General features: G+C 44.5%; 1 protein-coding gene across 1 annotated transcript; it reads left to right on the top strand.

Moving 5' to 3' along the window:
* The first annotated feature begins 7,491 nt into the window (after nucleotides 1-7,491).
* LOC100277644 (uncharacterized) lies at nucleotides 7,492-9,001 on the top strand. Its single transcript, NM_001151154.2, has one exon. It carries the CDS (start codon nucleotides 7,642-7,644, stop codon nucleotides 8,755-8,757), a length of 1,116 nt encoding a protein of 371 aa, NP_001144626.2. The 5' UTR covers nucleotides 7,492-7,641; the 3' UTR covers nucleotides 8,758-9,001.
* The last annotated feature ends 13,967 nt before the right edge of the window (nucleotides 9,002-22,968 follow it).

Below are 22,968 nucleotides of genomic sequence, written 5' to 3'. Positions count from 1 at the left end.
TATTAGTTTGGATCCTGTGGTAGGCAAGGATCAAAAAGGTGGAAGGTATTGGTCTCGTATCTGTGATTATTTCCATGAACACAAGACTTGTTCATCAAAGCGTACCATAAATTCTCTTATGCACCGGTGGGAGACCATACAAAAAAGTGTAAACAAGTTTTGTGGATGTCTTACACGTATTGAGTTAAGACGTCAGAGTGGCACTACAATGCAAGACAAGGTACATACTACCTTTGCAAAACCATATATTTGTTGACTAATTTTTTTTCATATCTCACAAGTGAATACATCTTGGATGTGTGTGTGTATTTAGGTTGCAGAGGCATGTGCTTTATACAAGTCCGAGGATGAACATCAGAAATCATTTCAGTTCATGCATTGCTGGAATAAGCTAAGAACACAACCAAAATGGCTATGTAAAAGAGATGAAATGTCTGCTGCTAAAAGCTCGAACAAGAGACATAAGTTAAATTCAAATGGTGATGGTAGTGGAAGGATTCCAAGTGAAATAAGAGAAGGTGAGGTTCAAGGTGTAGAGGATAATCAAATGATAAGGCCTATTGGAAAGAAACAATCTAAAGCAGCACTGCTACAAGAGAAGAAAAAAAGTGTGACAATAACATTGGAAAATATGTGGTCACAAAAGAAAGAAACTGATATGGAGAAAGAGCTCAAAAAAGAGGAGAGGTTCAGTAAAGCATTTGCACTTGAACAAGAGCGAGTTGCTAATGAAAAAGAACTTGTGGAGGTGAGGAAGCAGGAGATTCAATTGCAGAAACAAAGAGACGAAGAGAGGATTATGACTATGGATCTTAGTGGATTGACAGAAGAGCAACAGACTTACTACATGAAGTTGCGGGCTAAGATTTTGGACCAACTTTCTGATGCTTAGGTAAAAAGGCATTGATTTTCAATTACTTATTACTTATGACTGCAATTATAACTTACACAAATACATATCTACTTGTAGGTTCCAGGTGCTCGAGTGTCAGTGCTACCAGTTTACTAGTCTTATATAGTTGTGTCCATGTCAGTGTTTTAGTTCATGTTTTGTCCGAACAGGCGTAAGTTTGGTTTTTATCTCAAATAGATGTGTCATTTCTTCCAGGGTATTTACTGTTTTAAGATTGGGTAGGTGTCCATGTTTGTCAAATCACAGGAGTCTGATACAAATCACTTTCTTCCTGTTTGAGACCAACAAAAAAACACTACATATATTTACTTTCAGTTGGAGTATGACAGTTTGAGCGTTTCAATTGGAAAGCACTTCAATTTGTTTAAGTTTGTCTGCACTTTTAGTTGGAGTACCAAGTGTGAGCACTCGCAGTTCTTGTTACTACAAGTCTGAAATACGTCATTTTTCTGTGCGGCGTACTATGTAGCATGGTGTACACGGAGCTGCTTTGGGCCATTGTCTTTTGTTTGATCCATTCATGTCCGATTCATTAGAAAAGGTAAATCCATCTAAAATTTTACCACATATGTTACTTTACTTGTGCACTTGGTAGTAATTGTGCATTCTATCTCTATGTAGTGAGATTATGCATAATGAGCGTTATAGATTTTTATAGTTTGTTATCAATGTCAATGACTAGAGTTTACTAGCAATTAAATTATTACTGCTTCCTAAATGCAACAGTTGTCTTGATGATCTTTTCCTTCTCAGCTTCATATCTCTCAGCCTATGATACTCAGTCTATATATGAAGTTTAGTTGGTTAGTCTATTTAGTTCAGTTGGTTAGACAAGAATGTGACAATTTTAATTTCCCCACCCTCTTGCTTAGTCTATGTGACCTTGTGCTGAATTTACATAGTTCTTATTATTATCCATACATACATAATAGCTCGCTCATTAATTCATTATGGCGCTTTCAAAATTGAAACTTGTGCCTTGAGAACTGAAGCTCACTCATAATGTCTACCAAATTGCAATACAGTGTTCAGTTTGTGCATAGTACCTGGGATTTGATATGAATACTTCAGGTTACTTCATTTTAGTCAGTGTCAGCTTGTGGTCAATTTCAGTGTATATTTTCTGAAATTGGCCATTTGGTTTTCAGTTAGTGTTAGTTTTAGTCAATGCCAGCTTGTGGTCAATTTCAGTTTTGTTTAGTAGAGATGTAGCCTATAGGGATGACAGCGATGCACAGGAGCTATGAACAACGATGACTACCGACCTGCAGCACATACGAGCCCATGACGCAAACGAGCTGGCCCAAATAGGCAAGCCATGACCTACGAGATCTGTTTCAAAATTATTAGGGATTAGTTATTAGCAGTCTGATGTAGATTTAAATTGTTTTTAGCGAGAATATTTTTTCATCAGCCCCAATAAGACGTTTTAGCAAACAAATTTTTAGTGTTCTTTTGGAGTTGCTCTAAAGAGATATCATCGTTCACGGGCCTGTACTTTGCAGAGGAACACAATGTCAATGCCCATACGTTGCGGTATCATGTCGACGAGCCCCCTATCAGTGATATTGAAATTTTTCAATGGAGGGGCAAAATTGTAGGACCCAGCACAACATACTATTTCACCAACGACGAATGGAAGACTGCTTTACTCTACATGTATAACAACATGGAAGAGATGAGTCAGTTTCTCCTGTAAGTGTAAACTTTATTTTAGTCATTGCCGCTAGAATATTTGTTGTGAGACTAAAATGTTTGTTTCCTTGTACTAACAGGGAATTTGATTCTCAAAATTGCATCTCTGGCTGTGAACGTGACCAGATTCGTCGAGAGGGAAAAGATGGGGGACTTAATTTCTTGTGTTGGTTTCGAGATTATGTAGATAAAAATGACAATATACACCCGGACCTTCGACAATTATCCCTAGGAGCAGTGACTGGCAGACGTTATGGTCGGTATGATGTCAATGGTTTTAGATTCCGTTCCACAAGATTCGAAGATGATCATCCTCTAGCAGCCACGACAAATTCCGGAGTTGTAACTAGAGCTGTCGATGATGAAGGGAAGGTGACTAATTATTATGGAGTCATTAATGATATAATCGAGTACAAGTTTTTTGGAGATAAACAACTCAAAGTGGTGTTCTTCGATTGTGATTGGTTTTCTCCAAACTCAACGCGAGAAAATCAATATGACATGGTGGAAGTCAAACACAACGACAGATTAAAAGGCCACGACACTATAATCCTTGCCCACCAATGCGAGCAGGTGTATTATATGACATATCCATCTAAGAAAAAAGGTTTGGTTGATTGGAGGGTAGTGTACAAAGTTAATCCTCGTGAACGACTATATGCTCCTGGTGATGCTGGTTATGTTGAAAGTCAAATCGAGCACGAAGTGGGGGCTGCTGAGATTTTCCAAGACGAAGAACTTACTATTTTGGGATGCTGGTTAGTTTGGGATGCATTCTGGGTATGAATTATTTATACTATTTTAGTTATTCCATACATGTTTGCTTTTATGATAACACTAATTTTTTTTGCAGAAACGGTACAAGTTGCCGGACGATGGATCATATGATATGAACGCTCGTTACGTGTTTGAGTATAACGCGAACGATGTCGTTGCAGATGCAATGTACTATGCACGAATTCAGGCTATAAAGGCATGGTACAGAGCAAATGCTGATGATCGACCGATGCCAAATACCAAGGCCGAGTGGTCATCAATTTACTTGACGGAGGAGCAATACCTAGAGGTAAACAGGTTCTTGCCTCTCAAATCGCACGAAGCCATGTATTTGCTTGCTTTATTTAAAAAATTTCATGTAGGTGTCGGTGCCGTGGATGGCCACCCGATCGGAGGGTTATCGGGCATTGTGCAGATGGTGGGCTTCCCCTGAGTTTCGTGCCATTTCCGAAAGGAACAGGGGAAACCGTGGGACCGAGTCGTTCCACAACTACGGTGGTGATGGTCATGTGCGCTTGGCTAAGCAAATGGTAAGTCACAGTTTGTTGTAACTTTTGAATTACATAGAAATGTGTCATTGTAACTTTTATGTACAGGAAGTCAAATCCGGCCGTACGCCCACGGATGTGGAGGTGTATGTGCAAGGGCATAGGGGTTCTGATCCTCAGAATCCTGATGTGTTATGCACTCAGACGGCCACCGACCGTCTAGTGAGTTTTTGATACTCTATTATGTGTTTGATATTGTTTGCAAGGGCATATGGGTTATGCACTTATATTTGATATTGTTTGCCTCCAGGCTTCGTATGGGCAGGAGATGGTTCAACGCCATGGGCAGGAGTACGATTGGAGGAGCCAACCAATCGACCCTCAGGCAGCATATGCTAGCGGAGGAGGACAAGCCCACGGACGGTGAGATTATTTGATTTGGATTACAAAATTGTCATCATATGCTTGCGATTCAACTGAGGCATGAGTTACTATACTAAGTGCATGGTTCACTCTTGTAGGTTGGGTATTTTTGATTCTACGATTGATTCCAGAGAGCTGAGACGCCGTGGACGACAGTCCACATCGTCGTCTTCACAGTCGTCCCGTTCACGATCATCCGCCCACGAAATAGAGATGACAGTGTTGCGTCAACAGGCAGAGTACCATCAATCAGTCTTGAGGCAACAATCTGAGTACCAGAGGCAACAATCTGAGTACCAGAGGCAACAAGCCGAGTACCAGAAGAAGAGGGACGAGTATTATGCAAACCTCCAGGCCCAAAATCAAGCTCTTCTCTCGGTAAGCTGAAGTAACATTTTGTAGCTTATTTTGCAAAACACTTGATGTGTATCTTATTAGCTTAACAATGACTTGTATATAATTTGTAGCAACTAGCCCAACAAGCGGGCGTCCCGATGCCGACATATGGGATGCCGCCTCCGGAGTTTGCACTGCCAATGCCAATGTTGGCGCCTCCACCTCCGCCTCCGCCTCCGTCACAATTCCCTATGGTATGTACACATATGCGTGTGTGACATGTTCATAGATGTCTTATATGTTTAAATGAACAACTGAGTGGTTACTATTTCATGTGCTTGTGTTATAGGGATTTCAGACACCACCCGCTTCAGTTGCCGCACCTGGTGATGGGTCTGGTCAAGACGACACAACACATTCGTGGGTGAACAACCTTTTCAACACGCAGAGTCCAGCCGGAGGAGGTGGCTATGGATATGATTGATGTGTCGTGATGTTAATTTATGAAACACTTTGCAACACTTGTTTGTGAGACACAATGTCAGTTTGCAACAACCGTCGGACCTATATGTTGATGTTAAATTTGTGAATGTTAATATTTATGTGAGAATATTTGTGATTGTGAATACTTATTTGAATGTGTATACTTGTGATTGTGAATGTGAATGTGTATATGTGCATGAAATCTGTTTTTGTTTTGTAAATGTCAGATTTAAAAAAAACAGAATTTTGTGTAAATTCTGTAATTTATTATGTCCGACGGCCTAGTGGTAGCCGTCGGACATAAGACTTCATTATGTCCGACGGCCTAGCGCCGGGCCGTTGGATATAAGGCTTCATTATGTTCGACGGCCTAGCGCCGGGCCGTCGGACATAAGCCTGTGGGCCCCACAGGCTGACCGTTAAAACGGTTGCTGTGTATTATGTCCGACGGGCAGAGGCGGCCGTCGGACATAGCGTATATCCGACGGCTGCCGTCGGATATAACGTTATTTCCGACGGCTTAAAGCTGTCGGAGATAAGGTAAAGCCGTCGGACATTATCTATCTCCGACGGTTTTAGCCTTATGTCCGACGGCTTCGGCCGTCGGACGTTGTACTGTAGTGTATAGAGGGAGTAGTGCTCATGTAGGCAACTGGATAATTACTGTACATGAAATTCAAGAACGAACTCGTGTATATAGAGGGAAGTAGTACATCCTAGAATCTGAACGCAACAAAGTGTTAAGTGTAGTGATGCTCTCCGGCTTTGTCCACACCAGTCATCATATTCCGGTCTTCTCGAATGTGGACGTAAAGGCAGCGCGCTGCGTTGTAGCTAGGAGTACTCCAATGATTGTATCCTCCTCTGAACCTGCAACAGCTTGGAATGTGACAGGCAGAGACCATGACACATTGGTAACGGCACTGGTAATCATGCAGCGTTTATCACTGCTACTACGATACTGATGACTGAAAACACCACGCTACTAATAACATATCCCCAATGCTTCTTGTGGTGTTGCTGTTGTCACCTCATGCATGTGTCACACAAAGCTACGGTCAAAGGCATGCAGCATGCAGTTCCAGCCGACCAAGCTGGTGGGCGATAAGCCCATTTTTAGAGCCTTCCAAGGCCCTCCCAAATTGTCAGGTTACGAGCCACACCCCACACAGATGCTGCAGGCATGCATGCATATGCTTGGCAACCACACATGGCCTTGTACTCTTGCGGTCTGTGACTCCTCCGGCCTTTGGCCTCTCCGATCCCGGGCATTGACTGCATGATTGGGGGGAACGGAGAATCCTCTCCACGTCTCTCCATTGCTGCTGCACGTATCTATTTGCTCATGGCACCACCATGTCCTTTCCATTCGGCTTAGAAAATTCCTGTGATGATTTGATCTCCCTTCTTGTCCAACGACGACAACAACTCGTAGTGCTCCGGCCTCGATCTGCGCCGGAGTGCCATGATCACAAGCTGCCGAGCAGGCCCCTACCACTGGCCGTGCGCGTCCCTACTGGTCGTGGTCGATCGATCATGGCGTTGCGTACCACAGTCCGCTGAATGTGATGCTCGGGCTCCACTCATTTTCGTATAATATTACTACCGGGAGATATACATATACGTGCTGCTATACTAGCTCAGTATAAGACGACACATCTCGGTACCGTCACGCAGACGTAGGTGAGCTATCGATAATCCATCACTTTTTTTTCTCTCCATGAAAACCTCAAAAAAGGCACTGTGTGGGATCAACTTCTGGATTTTTCAGGAAAGACGTGCTTCTTTCTTTTCTTTCCAAAAGTGCGAGAGATATACTGCATGCTTCTTGAATTTCAGAGGACTGTATGTATGTATGTATGTGCGGTAAACCATGCATCTTTGTAAAATTGAGGTCTACTAGGATAGAACATTTGATAAAAGTGAACGACAATGGTCACTCACCTGCATATGGGTACAAAACAGAGCCCCCCCAAACGGAGACAAGTAGGTCAGTTGGAACTAGAACATGGCAGTGTTCCAAACTGTGGAGTGAAACCCTACCACATTCATTCATCATCCCAAGGAACTTGTGGCGGTCCCCACTTCCCGTGTCCTGCTTAACATGCCCAAAACCCTGGTTGTTTGTACCCCACCCACTTGTAGCCAACAAAGTGTCCAAGGTAAATTACACATCAAGACAAAGCTTTGGTTTCTGAACATAGACAAGCAAAGCCAAGGCACACAGAAAAACAAACAAAGCAGCAGCAGCAGCAGCAGCTAGCCCTAGCTCAATCCGATCCAATCCACGGCATGGCAGGATCATTCTCCTCCTCTCCCTGCTCCGACGTCTTTATAAACCGCCACACCCCGGTACCACTACCCCACCCCAGCCCCCATCCTCTGATTCATACCACAAAGCTAGAACCTGAAAGCAGCCAGCCACACCACTCCGCTCCACTCCACCTTTGCCATCTCCAAGAAAGAACCCAGCCTCTTCTGCTTCAAGAAGCCTTTTTTGATCCTGAGTTATCGCCATCCATCACCATGATCCAAGAACTGCTCGGCGGGGCCGCCATGGACCAGCTCAAGAGCGTGAATGAGTCCCTGCCCCTGTTGCTGCACTCGGTCATCTCCAACCCATCGCCCACGTCGTCGTCGTCGACGTCGTCGCGCTCGTCTGCGCAGCAGCATCAGCAGCAGCGGTCGACGTCGGCAACGTCGTCGCCGCAAGCAGGGCAGCAGCAGCAGCAGCAGGGCCAGGGGCAAGGAGCGGAGCAGACGCCTCTGCGGTGCCCCAGGTGTAACTCCTCCAACACCAAGTTCTGCTACTACAACAACTACAACCTCACCCAGCCGCGCCACTTCTGCAAGACGTGCCGCCGGTACTGGACCAAGGGCGGCGCGCTCCGCAACGTGCCCATCGGCGGCGGCTGCCGCAAGCCGCGCCCCATGCCCACGCCCGTCACGAAGCCGGCGGTCTCATGCAAGGCCGTGGGCGGCGCGCAGTCGCTGGGCCTCGGCGTCGGCTTGGGCATGGGCGCCGGCCCCGGACCCTGGGCGTCCTCGCAGCAGGCGGCCGCCGCGCAGCTCATGGCGCTGCTCAACAGCGCCAGGAGCGTGCAGGGAGGCGGCGGCGGCAACATGCACAGGCTCCTCGGCCTCGACGCCGTGGCCCACCTGCCCCTCCATGTCCTGCCGGGCGCGGGCAATAATGCCGGTGGCACGGCGCCGTCGTTCTGGCCGCAGGCCGCGCCGCGTGTCATCCCCGCACCGCCGCACATGGACTCCCAGCTCGGCATGGGGCCGCTGGGCCAGCACGACGTGCTGTCGAGCCTCGGGCTAAAGCTGCCCCCGCCATCGCCGTCGCCGGCGGCAAGCTACTACAGCGACCAGCTGCACGCGGTGGTGAGCAGCGCCGCCGGACGCGGACACGAGTACGAAACAGCCGCCTGCGCCACGTCACTGCCTTGCACCACGGCGCTGACCTCCCTCCCGCCGGCCGCGTCGAGCGTGTCCGCTGCACTGGCCAGCGCCGCCACGGTCGGGCTAGACCTCCCGCTGGTCTCCCTCTCCGCGCCCGAGATGCAGTACTGGGCCGGGCCGGCGGCGATGTCCGTGGCGTGGCCGGACTTGCCCACCCCCAACGGCGCGTTCCCGTGAGAGACAAACATGGACCTCATCTGCTGTACGGATGGCGCAGCTGTTTACCCACCCACATGACACACTAGCTAGTACGTAATCAGTAGCTCGATCACTTCAGCCTTCAGTGTAGCTTTATCTTGCCGTTAATTTGACTGTGTTATGAGTGAGAACTCCACTCTGGGGGAGGTTATTAATCAATGGTGTTTCTATTACTCTTGTTTTTGTTCACTAGTGGGAGCATGGGAGTAACTTTTCTTACTGTTATTAATCAGAGTTTTTATTACTCTTGTTGGTAATATCTTTTTCTATTTATCTTCTCTATATCTGCATGCTTGTGAGCTGTATGTAGTGTAGTAGCAATAGTAGAAGTGATCCATAACTTTGTATCTGTTGTTATATATACGTGAGGCCGATCCAGCATCGCTTGATCATGCATGGCCGATCTACATGGTCGCACTATATATATATATGTATGGTATGATTTGCTGCAAGATTAGTATACGCTGCTACGAGTCATCAGTGCGCATCATTACTTGTTGACTGAAATTGTCACGTATACAATAATGGATTCTGATCTCGTAACTCCAAGTACGTACATAGCTGAATGCATGCCGCTCATCCACTTTTGTTTGTAGTATGCTGATCGACCAAGATATTGATTCGTTTAGTTGGCTCGTGCCAAACGACGCACGATCCTAGCTATTTGCCAGAAATAACCGGTCCACTATAGATTTGGATCTTTCATGCGTATCGCCCTTCCCAACTAAACACAGACACAGTAGCTAGCTCCTTTCTTCTAGTTCCTTCTCTGCCCATATGTACGTATATATAGCTGACTAGCTGATCTAGCTCTTCCATTCCATCTTGTGCGTGTGATCGTCTGCCAAACCAGCTATAGCTAGAGCAGTGTCCTGATGCTATGCCCAACGCACGCTACGGGTTATGACACGACAACACCTATGCATGCATAAACAGTGTTGAACACGTCAATTTGGCTTTAATGCATGTACCACATATGCCTGCACTGGCAGCCAGTAGAGGTTTTTTTTTTTAACCTAACCTAGTTGCATTTTGCCTGAATCCTGATGCCAGATATATACTTAGCTTCTTGTAACCATGCAGTTTTCCCAGTCTCCACATCCTATCACAGGCTGTGACGACGATGATAGAGCTGCCAATGTGCATGATTTCGGTAACTAGGCAAGATTAAGCAGCAGTTAGTTTACTTCATATATATCTATCCATGCCAAAAGCAGTGCTTAACTTCATGGCCAGGGACGGACAAGCTATATATATGAGCTAGTGAGATAAGCATCCAATCAAAACGTTAAAAACGAGAACATGATTGAGCCATCGTGCATGGGCACTAAAGAATGGGACCACTCCGGCCTGTTCCTGTCCATGCATGCATGCCCAAGAAATGAATTGCATCAAACCTGTCGTCTCTGAACGTGTCCAGAACCCAGGCCAGAGCCAGAAGAACTGTACCTCCTCTCCATGCTCGCTGTTTCATCTCCTTTAAGCACGATGGGCAGCTGAGAAGCAGTTTCAGTTTGTCTTCACTTTGAGGCAAGAACGCAGTGTGGTCAGGCGACAGGGAATCAGATGTGATCAGCGATATCGAACGCTGTCTCAGTCAAGTGCTCAGACCTCAGAGCGAGCGAAAAAGCGGAGGCGAGAGACTGAGTAGTGGTAGTACATTCAGACCAGTGCTTGTACGGATAAGAGAGAAGAACACGTTCAGAGAGAGAGAGAGAGAGAGAGAGAGAGAGCTTTCTGCATTGGATTGGAGGAGAGGGCAGAGAAGGGACGACCGGACGACGTCGACATGGAGTCTCTGGACCGCATGCAGGAGTCTGGCCTGGGACATGCATGCTCGCTGGGCCGGCGGACACGGCGTGGCCTATAATAGTAGCTAAAACGGCGTGGCCTATAGATGGGATTCGATTCTCCTACACAGTGGCCTCAACCAGTGCTGTGCTGGGGCTTGCCTGGCAGCCATGGCTAGCTCTAGCTAGATATCGACCAGCTCCCTGCTGCTGCCAGATGCAGCCTCCCATGGCAGGGGTGAGAGAGACGATCGGTCGAATGGTCGATCGCTGCCTCCCATGGCAGCATGCATGCATGTGTCCATCCGTCCCCTGAAATACTCTACGTACTATACGTACGGTGCCAGGGGAGAGAGATAGGAGATGCACATTTGTTTATAGAGAGTGAAGTACTGTACTATACGTACTGTACTAGAAGTCTAGAGATCTAGAGGGAGGAGAGAGGGAGAGGAAAGAAAAAAAAAACAGCTGGCTACTCGTATCTACCAGTAGACTATACGTAGCGTGCTGCGTTGCGTGCCATCGTCTGCCATGTCGATTGTCTAAAGCAGCAGCATGGAGCTGGTGTCCTCGATCGGAACACGCATGCGGTAATATTCCGTCCATCTCGATGCATGCTGCGCCGGACCGCATCGGTAGAGAAGCTTGTTTTTATCCTGTCTCTTGGTATCCGTTGTCTGTTTCTCCTCCCAGACCTTGTAGGATCGCCAGTTTGCTGTCGGGAGATAGAATCACAAAGGTACAAGTATCATGTTGCTGAGATCTCCTCTTGTTTCTTGCGAAAAAGAAAAGGCGTAAAGCTCCCTGGGCCGGGGCTCCATCTTCTCCGCGCGCGCGTTACTGTTCAGGATGTGCAAGGTGCGTCCCATGGTGCATTCGTTGGGCCGGCGCCTGCTTCTCGCTTTGAGGCCCATGGTAAGTGCACGTTGGCTGTTTCTGCGTCTTCGGGTTCTTGGTCGGGTTGGAGTCAGGGGATCGCGCCGCTTGCCCAAACCCTAGCCCATTCGGTGGGGTTTCTTCCTCCTGTCGCGTCTCCTGGCTCTGCGTCTCCCAAGTCGAGGTTAGGGTTTCCTCCTGACTTTGTGGGTTCACACTCCTTCCCTCACTGCGCCGCCTTCCTCTCGCGTCTTTGGTCGCTCCCTGTCTTCACCCGATCTGGTTTTCATGGTGGTTGGTGCGTAACTCCCCTGCGCCCGCCGGTGTCTGAAGAAGAGTGGCCTCAGGTGGGATCTGGAGCTGTTCGTAGTTGCAAGATTCTTGGCGAGATGGATCCGAAGAACAAGAACGTCCCCAATCCTTCTTGGGATCGTTGGGGACAAAATGATTCTGCTCATGGTTCCCAATCTTGGAACCACAACCGCAACTTGAGTTGGAGATTGAAGCCGCAGGCTGGCAAATCTGACCCTCAGGATGGATTGATGTCTTCTTCATCTGGAGATGGCATTCAATCAGGTAATCCCATCGTATCTCCATCTTCTTTGAAGAAAGAAATTGATCCGGCTCGTCCCGCTTTTTGCCAAAAATGTGGAGTTGATGGACATCATGCTAGAAATTGCTTCAATACTTTATGGTGTGATATTTGTCGCAAAGATACTCATGTCACAGCTAGATGTGTGCTGCCAAAACAGAGCAAGCCGAATATGCCCATAGTAGGCATGGCTGCTGATGGTCTTGGATTCTATCTCTCTCACTTTGCTAAACCTATTTCCAAAAAACCAAAGAGGGTTTTCATTGGATTGGTTAAGGTGATTGAGGGTTTAGTATCTGCTGATGAGTTGGCAAAAGACTTTGGTTTCCATTTTCCCTGGGGTAAATCTTGGAAGGCTACAAAATGCCACTCTGGTTTTTTAATGCAATTCCCCTCTCAAGAACGTCTTGATGAGATGATAAGCTTTCCTGAACTTAAGATGAAGATGTCTGGTGCTAAGATAGTAGTTGTCCCATGGAGTTCTCGTGCTAAACCTAAATCTAGGTTACATACTGCATGGATAGTTGCTGAGAATGTTCCTGAAGAATTACAAAATTATCAGTCAATTTGTGAAATTGGTTCCATGATTGGGGCTGTTGAGGAAGTTGATCTTATGTCTTTGGATTCCGAGGATATTGTGCGCTTTAAAGTCCATATTAAGAGCGTGGCTATGATTCCGCCAGTTGTTGAAGTGGCTGTGAAACCTTTTCTCTATGACATATATTTCAGAATTGAATCCATTAGCGATGAAGGATGGAATGATGATACAATTAATTTGGGTAAGGGAGCCTCTGTTGATATCCATGGGATAAATGATCCGGTGTTTGATAAATCTGGGAAAAAACCTAGAAATGATGATGAAGGTTGTGATGAAGATCCTATACCAAATCTTAAGGTGGGAGAAACTTCCTCCCAGGGCAAAGATTATTTTAAACAATCAGAAGCTTTCATGGAAAGTCCTAAAAATATTTCAGGTGATGCTATGAGATTGGAAGATCTTAGTGATGAGAAAGTTGATTTTGACCCTAATGAAGATGATCTGTTAAGTTCTCAAGAACTTGAAGAATTTGCAAAAGATATGGAGGAAATGCATACTGACTTCCAAGCTAAAGTGGGTGAGGTGATTTCAATTCCATTATCTAAGGAAGAAAAGCAGGATCCGGTGGGAAAAAAATCAAGTGAGACCCTGGTGGCTACCTCCGATGGTATAAGAAAGAGTTCAAGTCTAGAGAAGAATGAAGACATCAAGGTGACAGACAAGGCTATTTCTAGAGCTGAAGCTAAAGACGCCTTCCTTAATAAAGGTATGAACAATAATCCCTTTTCCTTACTTAATACTAGCAATGAAAATTTGTTTGATATTTCTAATAGAATTGGAGTCTGTTTGGGTCCTTCTGTTTCCTCTGCCATTGCTAACATTGATCTGATAAAAGATTTAGAAATGTCCAGAAAGATTCTGGCTATTCAGTCATGTGGAAGTAAAAAATTTGAGGAACCAGTTGATGATGATATAAACAATGTGGATAGTAATGTCCATATTGATTCTGAGAAAGATATTGATTATGATCTCCTGGATGTTATGGTCCTTAGAAAAGGAAGAAAAATCAAACATCGTAAAAAACAGCAAAAAAAAGCTTCCCCCAAAATTAGGTACACACCTAATAAAAAACGGGAAGCAGAGAATTTTGGTCTCTCCCCTGACCCTTTCTGATGATAGGTCTCATTTGGAATTGTCAGGGTCTTGGGACTAGTACTAAAGTTCAGTTTCTGAAAGAACTCAGTAGAGATGAGAAAGTTGATTTAATTGGTTTGCAAGAAACCCAAAAAAGTCATTTTAGTGATTCTTGGCTGGCTTCGCTGGCAGGCAGCAAGCCTTTTGCTTGGTTTTTTGCCCCCCCCTAATGGTAGGTCTGGTGGTTTATTGGTTGGTTTTAATACTAATGTGTTTGATGTACGTGAAAACGAAATTGGTGAATTCATGATTCGTACTTTGATCTTTCATAGAGAAAAAAATCTTATATGGAACTTTGTCAATGTGTATGGTGCTGCTCAGAAGGAGAACAAATGCAGATTCTTGAGTGAGTTTTCGTCCTTTTGCTCGAGAAGTCGTGCTCCTTTGCTTGTTGGGGGTGACTTTAATATTATTAGAAAAGCAAACGAAAAAAACAAACCGGGTGGTGTTAATAAGTGGAGCTTCCTCTTTAACAGTATAATTGAACAGAATGGTCTTGTGGAGTTTGATTTGAACAACATATTGTTCACATGGTCGAATAACAGGATGGACCCTACTTTTGAAAAGTTGGATAGATTCCTGGCTAGTCCTGAGTGGGATCTTGCTTACAATAATATTATTGTCCGGGGTCTGAATAGATCCTTTTCTGACCATGTTCCTTTGTGCATCCAAACGGATGTTGTCTCGACTGGCAGTAGAGTTTTCAAATATGAATTATGTTGGAAGACTAGACCAGATTTTCACAAAAAAGTGATAGACAATTGGTCTATGTCAGTGAAAGATAAAAATAGTATTGACATTTGGAAAACGAAAATTAAACGTTTGAAGCAAATGCTCAAAGGTTGGAATATTAATATTGAAGGGCAATACAAGAAATTGAAACGAGAAATGTTGGATAAAATAGATATGTTTGAGAAAATCAGTGAAGTGAGTGGCTTGTCGGAGAATGATAGGATGGAGAAGCTTGATCTGGAATTGACTCTTAAGAAATTAGTTGATGAGGAGGGAATTAAGCTCAAACAGAGAGCTCGTGATAAATTCATTTTGGAGGGTGATGAAAATTCTAGATATTTTCATCTTCTTGCCAAGTGTAAGAGAAGGAAGCTTAAAATGGTGACTCTTACTCATGAAGACAGAATTGCTCAGGATGATGTTGAGATAAATCTTTTGGCGACTTCTTTTTACCAAAATCTGTTTGGTCATTCTCAAGAATCTAATATGAATCTAAATCATTTGGATATGAAAATGTTGGAAGACACTGACAAAGAATATCTGACCAGACCTTTTGACATGAAGGAAATTAGAGAGGTGGTGTTTTCTATGAAACATAATAGAGCTCCTGGGCCTGATAGCATCCGTGCTAAATTTTTTCAGGAGTTTTGGGACACGATTAAAAATGATCTGTTTAACCTATTTCAAGATTTTCATGCTGGCACTCTTAACATTGAGAGACTTAATTTTGGTGTGGTGACTCTTATTCCCAAAGTTCCTAATGCTATTGACATTAAAGCATTTAGACCTATTTGCTTGCTTAATGTGTGTTACAAGATTATTACCAAAGTTTTAACCAACAGATTGGCCAGCTGCATCAATAAAGTGATTAATGATTTTTTCAGTATGGTTTTATCAAGGGTAAATATATCATGGATGGATTGGTCTCTCTACATGAGATTATTCATGAGGTGAAAAAAAAGAAGCAGAGTGGGATAATCTTTAAGGTTGATTTTGAGAAAGCGTATGACAAGGTGAATTGGAACTTTCTTCATCATATGATGATGAAAAAAGGTTTTGGTGACAAATGGTGTGATTGGGTTATGAGAACTGTTAGGGGTGGTAAAGTGGCCATCAAGACCAATGATAGAGTGGGTCCCTATTTTACCACTCACAAAGGAGTTAGACAAGGTGACCCTTTCTCCCCCTTGCTTTTTAATATTGCTGCTGATGGGCTTGCTTGTATGGTTCAAAAGGCTAAAGATGAAGGTATTATCAGTGGGCTCATTCCACATATAATTCCTAATGGCTGTTGTTGCTTGCAGTATGCTGATGATACCATTTTTTTGCTCAAAGATGATCTGGAGGGAGCCAGAAATCTTAAGTTCATTCTCTGTTTATTTGAACAGATGTCTGGTTTCAAAATCAATTTTCATAAAAGTGAAATTTTCTGTTTAGGTGAAGCTGTTGATAAGGAATTCTGGTATGCTGACATTTTTACTTGCCCTTCTAATTGTCTTCCAATGAAATATTTGGGAGTTCCGATTGACGATAAGAAACTTTGCAAGTCTTTGTGGTTACCCACAGTTGAGAAAGTTGAGAAAAAGATGGGGGCTTGGCAAGGAAAATTCCTTAGTTTGGGTGGTCGGTTAGTCTTGATTAATAGCAGCCTTACCAATGTCACTTTATACATGCTCTCGATGTATAAAGCTCCCAAGTTCATTGTGAAGAAAATGGACCTCTTTAGAAAAAGACTTCTCTAGCAAGGTGGTCATACAAAAAGGAAATATCACCTTGCTGACTGGAATATGGTGTGTTCTCCGAGAGGTCAGGGTGGTCTTGGGGTCTTGGATCTTCACAAGATGAATGAGGCGCTTTTAGCTAAGTGGCTTTGGAAGTTGGAAAACACGAATGGGCTGTGGCAGACTATTATCAGACATAAGTATGTCAAAGGTAGGCCTATTATTTCTCTGAAAAAAAGACAAAGTGATTCTCACTTTTGGAAAGGTGTCCTAGATACTAGGGATAATTTTTACAAGTATTGTAAAAAAAGTAGGTGATGGCAGTAATACCAACTTCTGGCACAATATTTGGTGTGATTTAGAGCCTTTGTCTTCTAAATATGCTAATTTGTATGATATTGCTTATGATAAAGATATCACAGTAAAAAAGCTTTTTCTTCTGAGTTTAGAGCTGTGAATTTCAGAAGAAGGATTTATGGTGCATTGGAAGTTGAGTATAACAATCTTATTACACAATGTAATAATATTAATATTTCTGAGGAAGAAGATAAATCTGTTTGGCTTCTGGGTGGCAAAGGTTTTTCTGTTAATTCTTTTTACAAAAGAATCAAGTGCTCTCAGACTCCTTTGTCTCCTAGTTTCCTGTGGAAAACTAGACTCCCATATAAGATCAAAGCTTTTTTGTGGCTTGTTATGCACAAAAAGATTTTAACTAAAGACAATTTGTTCAAGAAAAATTGGAAGGGTAATCTGGATTGTATCTTTTGTGGATTTTCAGAATCCATAGACCATTTGTTTTTCCAACGTCCGGTTGCTAGATTTACTTGGAGAATAGTATACTCAGCTCTTGGACTAATTTCTACTCCTGATAATGTGGATGATTTGTTTGGTACTTGGATTAACAGTTTTAATAAGACTGAAAAAAATCTGGTACTGTTCGGCTGTGGAGCTGTCATTTGGGCGATCTGGCGTTGTCGCAATAATTGTTGCTTTGGGACTGACCGAATTGATGATCCGACTAATGTGATTTTCTCTTGTTGTTATTGGCTTGATACTTGGGCTATTCGTCAAAAAAGAAAGCAAGAAAACTGGTGGAGCTCGGAAGTCTCAAAATAAAAAAGATGGCGTGTGAGATCTACAGCAAGGCTCGTGGTTGGAGGCCAGTTGACAGACGAATCCGATGAAAGAAATCTGTTTTGTTATCTGGCTATTTTGGTTCAACAACTCTGCGGTTGTTCTACTTCCTCTTCCCGGTAGCGCTAAGCTACAGGAAAAACTCTGGGATAGAATGTTGCTTGATGATCTGTTTTGATCTGTGTGAACTTTGATTTTGGTCAGCTTGGTGATTCTATATGTGTGCTATTAGTAGTCTGGTGCGGTCAGGGTATGGTCCTTAGTTGCTGATAGTTATGTGCTTTGTCAGCTTTACATTTCTGGATGTTCATGTGGTATTGTAAGAACCTATGTCTCTTTCTATTTCGTAATGAAATAGGGGGTTATCCCCTCTGTCAAAAAAAAGTTTGCTGTCGGGCCATCCCCTTCTTGTTACTGCTACGGACCACCGGATCGTACATATTGTATTGCAAAACATGGTTTTGCTTGCACTGTTTGTTTATAGGCCGAAGTTTGAAATTGAAGGTGAGGTCAACTTTAATATAATTAGGTAGGTTATGACATGTTTGGATTTAAGAGCATCTTCAAGTGTCTTTCTATATTTTACTCCCTAAATTATCATTTGAAGAGTAATTTGCATAAAAATCATTTTCTATATCTTTCCAATCACCAACAGTTCTATATCATGTTGGCACTCAAGAGAGCCATTAATATTTTCTATCTTTGGCTAGAGATAAACCCGGAATAGAAGATGTATATATTTAGATAACCATTTAGATAAACTGTTGAAGAATATAGAGAGTGTCTTGGAGTTGCTCTAAGAGCATCTCCAAAAGATTAGTCAAATGACTTGTCAAGCCAAATTTTGGCTATTTAACAGTAAAATAACACTCTCCCACATTAGCTATCTAACTCGTCAAGCCATCCGACTCTTCAAATTGGTCCCTCTTTAGCCAAACTTGGCTAGCCACTCCGGCTAGCCAAACTAACTTGCATATTAGAAAGTCTATTGGAATAAAATGATATATAGAGAGTGTTGAGCACCAAATAGAGGGCCTCGGTCCGCGGTCCGGACGGTCCGCGCACGCAGAACCAATTAGGGTTCCGAGTTACTTGTTGTGTTTGTTGGCTAGATTCACAGAATTAGCTTGGGGAGTTTGTTTGTAACGGGTCCAGCCCCCCTCCTCTATAAATACAGAGGAATACGACCGATTTGTAATCATCAATCAAATCAATAACCAGTTTATCTCGCATTTATTTCTTGTACATTTAGAAGTAGTTCTAGTCTAGTTTTAGTTTAGCCTTCCAATCCCTAAATTCTCCGCTTCTCTTCGACTCTACATCGATTAGAGGAGTCTAGGTCGGCTTGCCGAGCCTAGACAACACCTAGGATCTCTCCTCCCCGACGGGGTCCCTCCCAGGAGCGAGATCCAGGCGCCGCCGGCGACTTCAGCCGCCCCTGCGCACGCGCGGACCGTCCCGCCTGTAGGCCGTGGACCGTCCGGCCGTCAGGCAGGAAACCCTAAGCCCCGCTCTAGGTCACGGATCATCCGGCCCCTGGCCGGGGACCGTCCGCGCCTATGCAGCGAGCACCGCCGCCGGTTCTCACGCAGTGATTAGCGCCCCAAAAAGGTCGAGATAAGTTCGGAGTAAGTATAGTCCCTGGAGGGCAGTCATATCAGAGGCCTTATGACAGCCAATTTGACCACCACTCATACCCACAGGGAACCAGGATACCCGAATTTGCAAAATTTTCGAGTGACCAAGGGAAAAGCAGACATGAACACATATGCCAGTTTCTAGCACAATTAGGAGAATTGGCCGACACAGAAGCATTCCGCGTGCGTTTATTTTCGTTATCTTTGACATGAACGACATTCGTATGGTACGCCACATTGCCTCCTAATTCTATTTCGTCATGGGGGGATTTAGAACAAAAAATTCTATGATCACTTTTTCTCCGGTGACTATGAGTTAGATTTGGTAGACTTAGTGGCCCTGCGACATGGGAAAGACAAATCGGTTAATAAATACATCCAGAGGTTTCGGGATACAAAACAACTAGCATGATTAGCCTTCAACGGACTACGATATTATTTAAATGAAAGATTAGAAGGTATACAATTTTTTACGCTAGCACAATTACATCAAAGAGCTTTGGCTTGTGAAAGCCGAAGCAAAGAAACTACGAAAACAATTCGTCACAACATGCATATAGTAGAGTGTGACCAAAGCAGGTCGGATGACGAACCAACGGAGGTATACGTGGCTGAAATGGTTTGGCCAAAGCAGGCCAAATTTTCGGCTCGTTCCTCCTTACAGCCGGTTCAAAAGAAACAACAAGAAGAGATTAAGTTTACATTTAATGTTGGTAAATGTGACAAAATATTTGATGAATTACTCAAAAACAACAACATTAAATTAAATCATACTGTTCCATCCGCCGCCGAACTAAAACATCGTGCATATTGCAAGTGGCATAACTCATTTTCTCATGCCACTAATGATTGTAATGTATTCCGACGACAAATTCAATCGGCCATTAACGAGGGACGATTGAAATTTCAGGAAATGCAGGTGGATACAGAGCCCTTCCCCGTAAATGTTATCGATTTCGAGGGCAAGAAGGTCCTAATTCGGCCAAACACAGCCGATAAGGGCAAAGGCAAAGAGATAGTCATCGGCGACACGCGGGAGGCCGATGGGGATAGTAAAATTTCTTGCAGGAAAGTGGTGGCCGAAAAGACTCCTGATGGGGGGAGACTCTAAAGGTGACCATCACGACCTCTGGTACTGGGGGCAGGCATAGACAAGGGGACAGGCGCAAGAACCCTTGCTACTCATCACGGATGGTCCGAGGCCCAGACGCGGACGGTCCGAATCATCGCTGGACGGTCCGAAACATTCCAGCAGATGGTCCGACAACACTCAGGGCCCGCAACAACCACGTACCTTCAAACCATGATGACCAAAGATAGGTACGTGGAAAACTAACACGACAAAGGCAGCTGACCGACTGGTAAGATCTGGCCCGAGCTTTAGCCAGTTATTGTCTAAATATGTAAAAAAGAAGAACAGTCCAAGTGACCGGCCAGCAAAGCGACCTCGCTCACCCATTCAGGAGCATCAGCAGGTAAGACCGATTGGACCACCTCACTAATCGGAAAGAACAGAAGGTCATACTGTTCAGTTAAGGCCTAACATACCTACATGGACACCCCCACTCTCATATCTACCTATGCCATATCCATATACATACATACCACCACCATATGCCCTGAGTCACATGTGGAACATGCCACAATATCCATTAGGGATGCCACATTACCCCGCTTGGGGGGCACCCCAAGCATCTGTATTCAACAGGTTCACACCTCCAGTACAGGACCGATTGAGCACCATTCAATCCGGTCACTAGGCACAAGCCCAGCAAGATTGCCGGAATACTCAGTCGCAAAGGCTGACCAGTCCGGCAGGGGGCATATACCTACAGCAACCAAAAGAACGACAAAAAGGACATCATCAAAATAGGTACAACACATGTCGTCATACAGGTGTTGGGGGCCTTCTTCTTCCAAAGGTCCTCAAAAATGTGATTAACATGTTTTTCAGTGTATCATAGACTGCTGCAGGAAGCTTCAGCTTTGGGATGAAGGTATGCGTGATATGGAGATACAACCCGAAGGCAGGATGAACGGACGCCGAAGCTGTGGCTGAAGGAACTTCAGCTTTGTATAATGTCGAAGGTGGAGGATGAAACCAACCTAAAGGTGAAAAGACTACTTAGTCCTTGATAGCTCGCCTTATGATTAACAGTAAATGTCAGGGACATGAATGTAATTTTGTCCGGGCTTCGTCCCGTGCCTATAAATAGATGAACAGTAACACCGTACTGTTCACGCTGCATTGTAATCGCTCTCGCGTCATTCACATTTTCACCTTCCGACAAGCCGAAGGTATCAATGTAATATAAATATATTGTGGACATTTATACATGTTTATGAAATAAGAAAATATATGATTTATTGATTTACTATTATTATTTACACTCTTTGCATGCCTTACGTATTTCTATTTATATTTGTTCACTGAGATGATGAAGGTATGCCCTTCATGACCTTCGTATGGAGATCATTATATCCAAGAGGAGATAATGCTTCGAAGAACGAAGGTCTCTAATTATTAACAATCGTGTTGTCTTGTTCTTGATGTATAACATTTGAGAACAAGGACCAACATTGGCGCCCACTTCCGGTGAACTCATTCGACCACCTTCGACAAGCATCGACCTTCGTCATGCCGCCGAAGAAGACAGCAGCGCCAGGGGCTGCACTACAACCACTGGACACTAATCAAGAGACGCTACGCGAAGCTAGGAGCCAGAAGAGGAAGACTACCAACCCAACACCTCAGGAGGAGGAACTGGATCAAGAGATTAGGGATCTGGAAGCTATCCATCAACAGGTGCAAAAGAAGAGGGTGAAGATGCTTCGGCTCATCGACCTCCAGAGGAAGATCGATGAAGCCGCCGAAGAGATGCGTCATCTCACTCAGGATGACCAAGACCGAAGGCCCCAACATAGGGAGCTTCGCCAAGAAAATCCATTCAATGATGATGAATGGTACGGTGACTTTCATCATGACAATTTTGCTTTTTATGATGCTTCTCCCTTGGTAGCAGAATTGTAGGCTACCCCGTGGCTGCCGTCATACAAGCCATCTCAGTTTCCTATGTATGATGGGCACTCGGACCCGAAGCAATTCCTGATGAGCTATGAAGCAACCATATCTTCATATGGGGGCAATACTGCAGTCATGGCGAAATCCTTCGTCATGGCAGTCAAGAGCGTAGCCCAAACTTGGTACTCTTCTCTTCGGCAAGGATAATTACGTCATGGCAGAAGCTAAAGGATATGTTAGTGACCAGCTTTCAAGGTTTCCAAACGAAGTCGGTCACTGCCCAGGCTCTTTTTCAGTGTACACAGGACCAGGAGGAGTATTTACAGGCGTATGTTCAAAGGTTCTTACGGCTGAGAGCTCAAGCACCTACAGTGCCCAATGAGATCGTCATTGAAGCCATGATCAAGGGGCTACAGCTAGGACCTATGGCACAATACTTTGCGCGGAAGCCACCGCAAACTTTGGAGAAGCTTCTCCAGAAGATGGATGAATACATCAGAGCCGACAATGATTTTCGGCTAAGAAGGGAAGAAGCTTACAGATACTCTGAAATGGCTAGGGGCTTTGGAGGAAGATTCCACCCCAGGCATGTCAGGTCAATCCATAATGCCAGCTCAAGTGACGACAGGGGAAACCAAGCACAAAGACAGCAGCATAGCTCCCAAACATCAAGGGCGCAACAAAGTTCCTTTAGGCCATCAGCTCCAAGAGGCAGAAGCTTCGGAGGAAGATATGAAGATCAACCCAGGAGATTGTTTTGTTTGTTCTGCGGTGAAGACAAAGGCCACACCACAAGAGCGTGCCAAGTCACGATTCAGAAGCAGAAAGAGATTGCCGAAGCTGAAGCACGACAAAATCAGCCAAAGCAGGTTTTACAAACCGCTTCATGCTATTCTCCCTACGTCCCAGAGTACGTACGCAATTAACGGCCTATGGCCTCTATCGCTTCGGCAA

This window comes from Zea mays, chromosome 1 (genome assembly GCF_902167145.1).
Source record: "Zea mays cultivar B73 chromosome 1, Zm-B73-REFERENCE-NAM-5.0, whole genome shotgun sequence".
Classification (NCBI taxonomy): Eukaryota; Viridiplantae; Streptophyta; class Magnoliopsida; order Poales; family Poaceae; genus Zea; species Zea mays.
The sequence above is the reverse complement of the archived record's forward strand: the minus strand, read 5'-3'. Positions and strand labels throughout refer to the sequence as shown.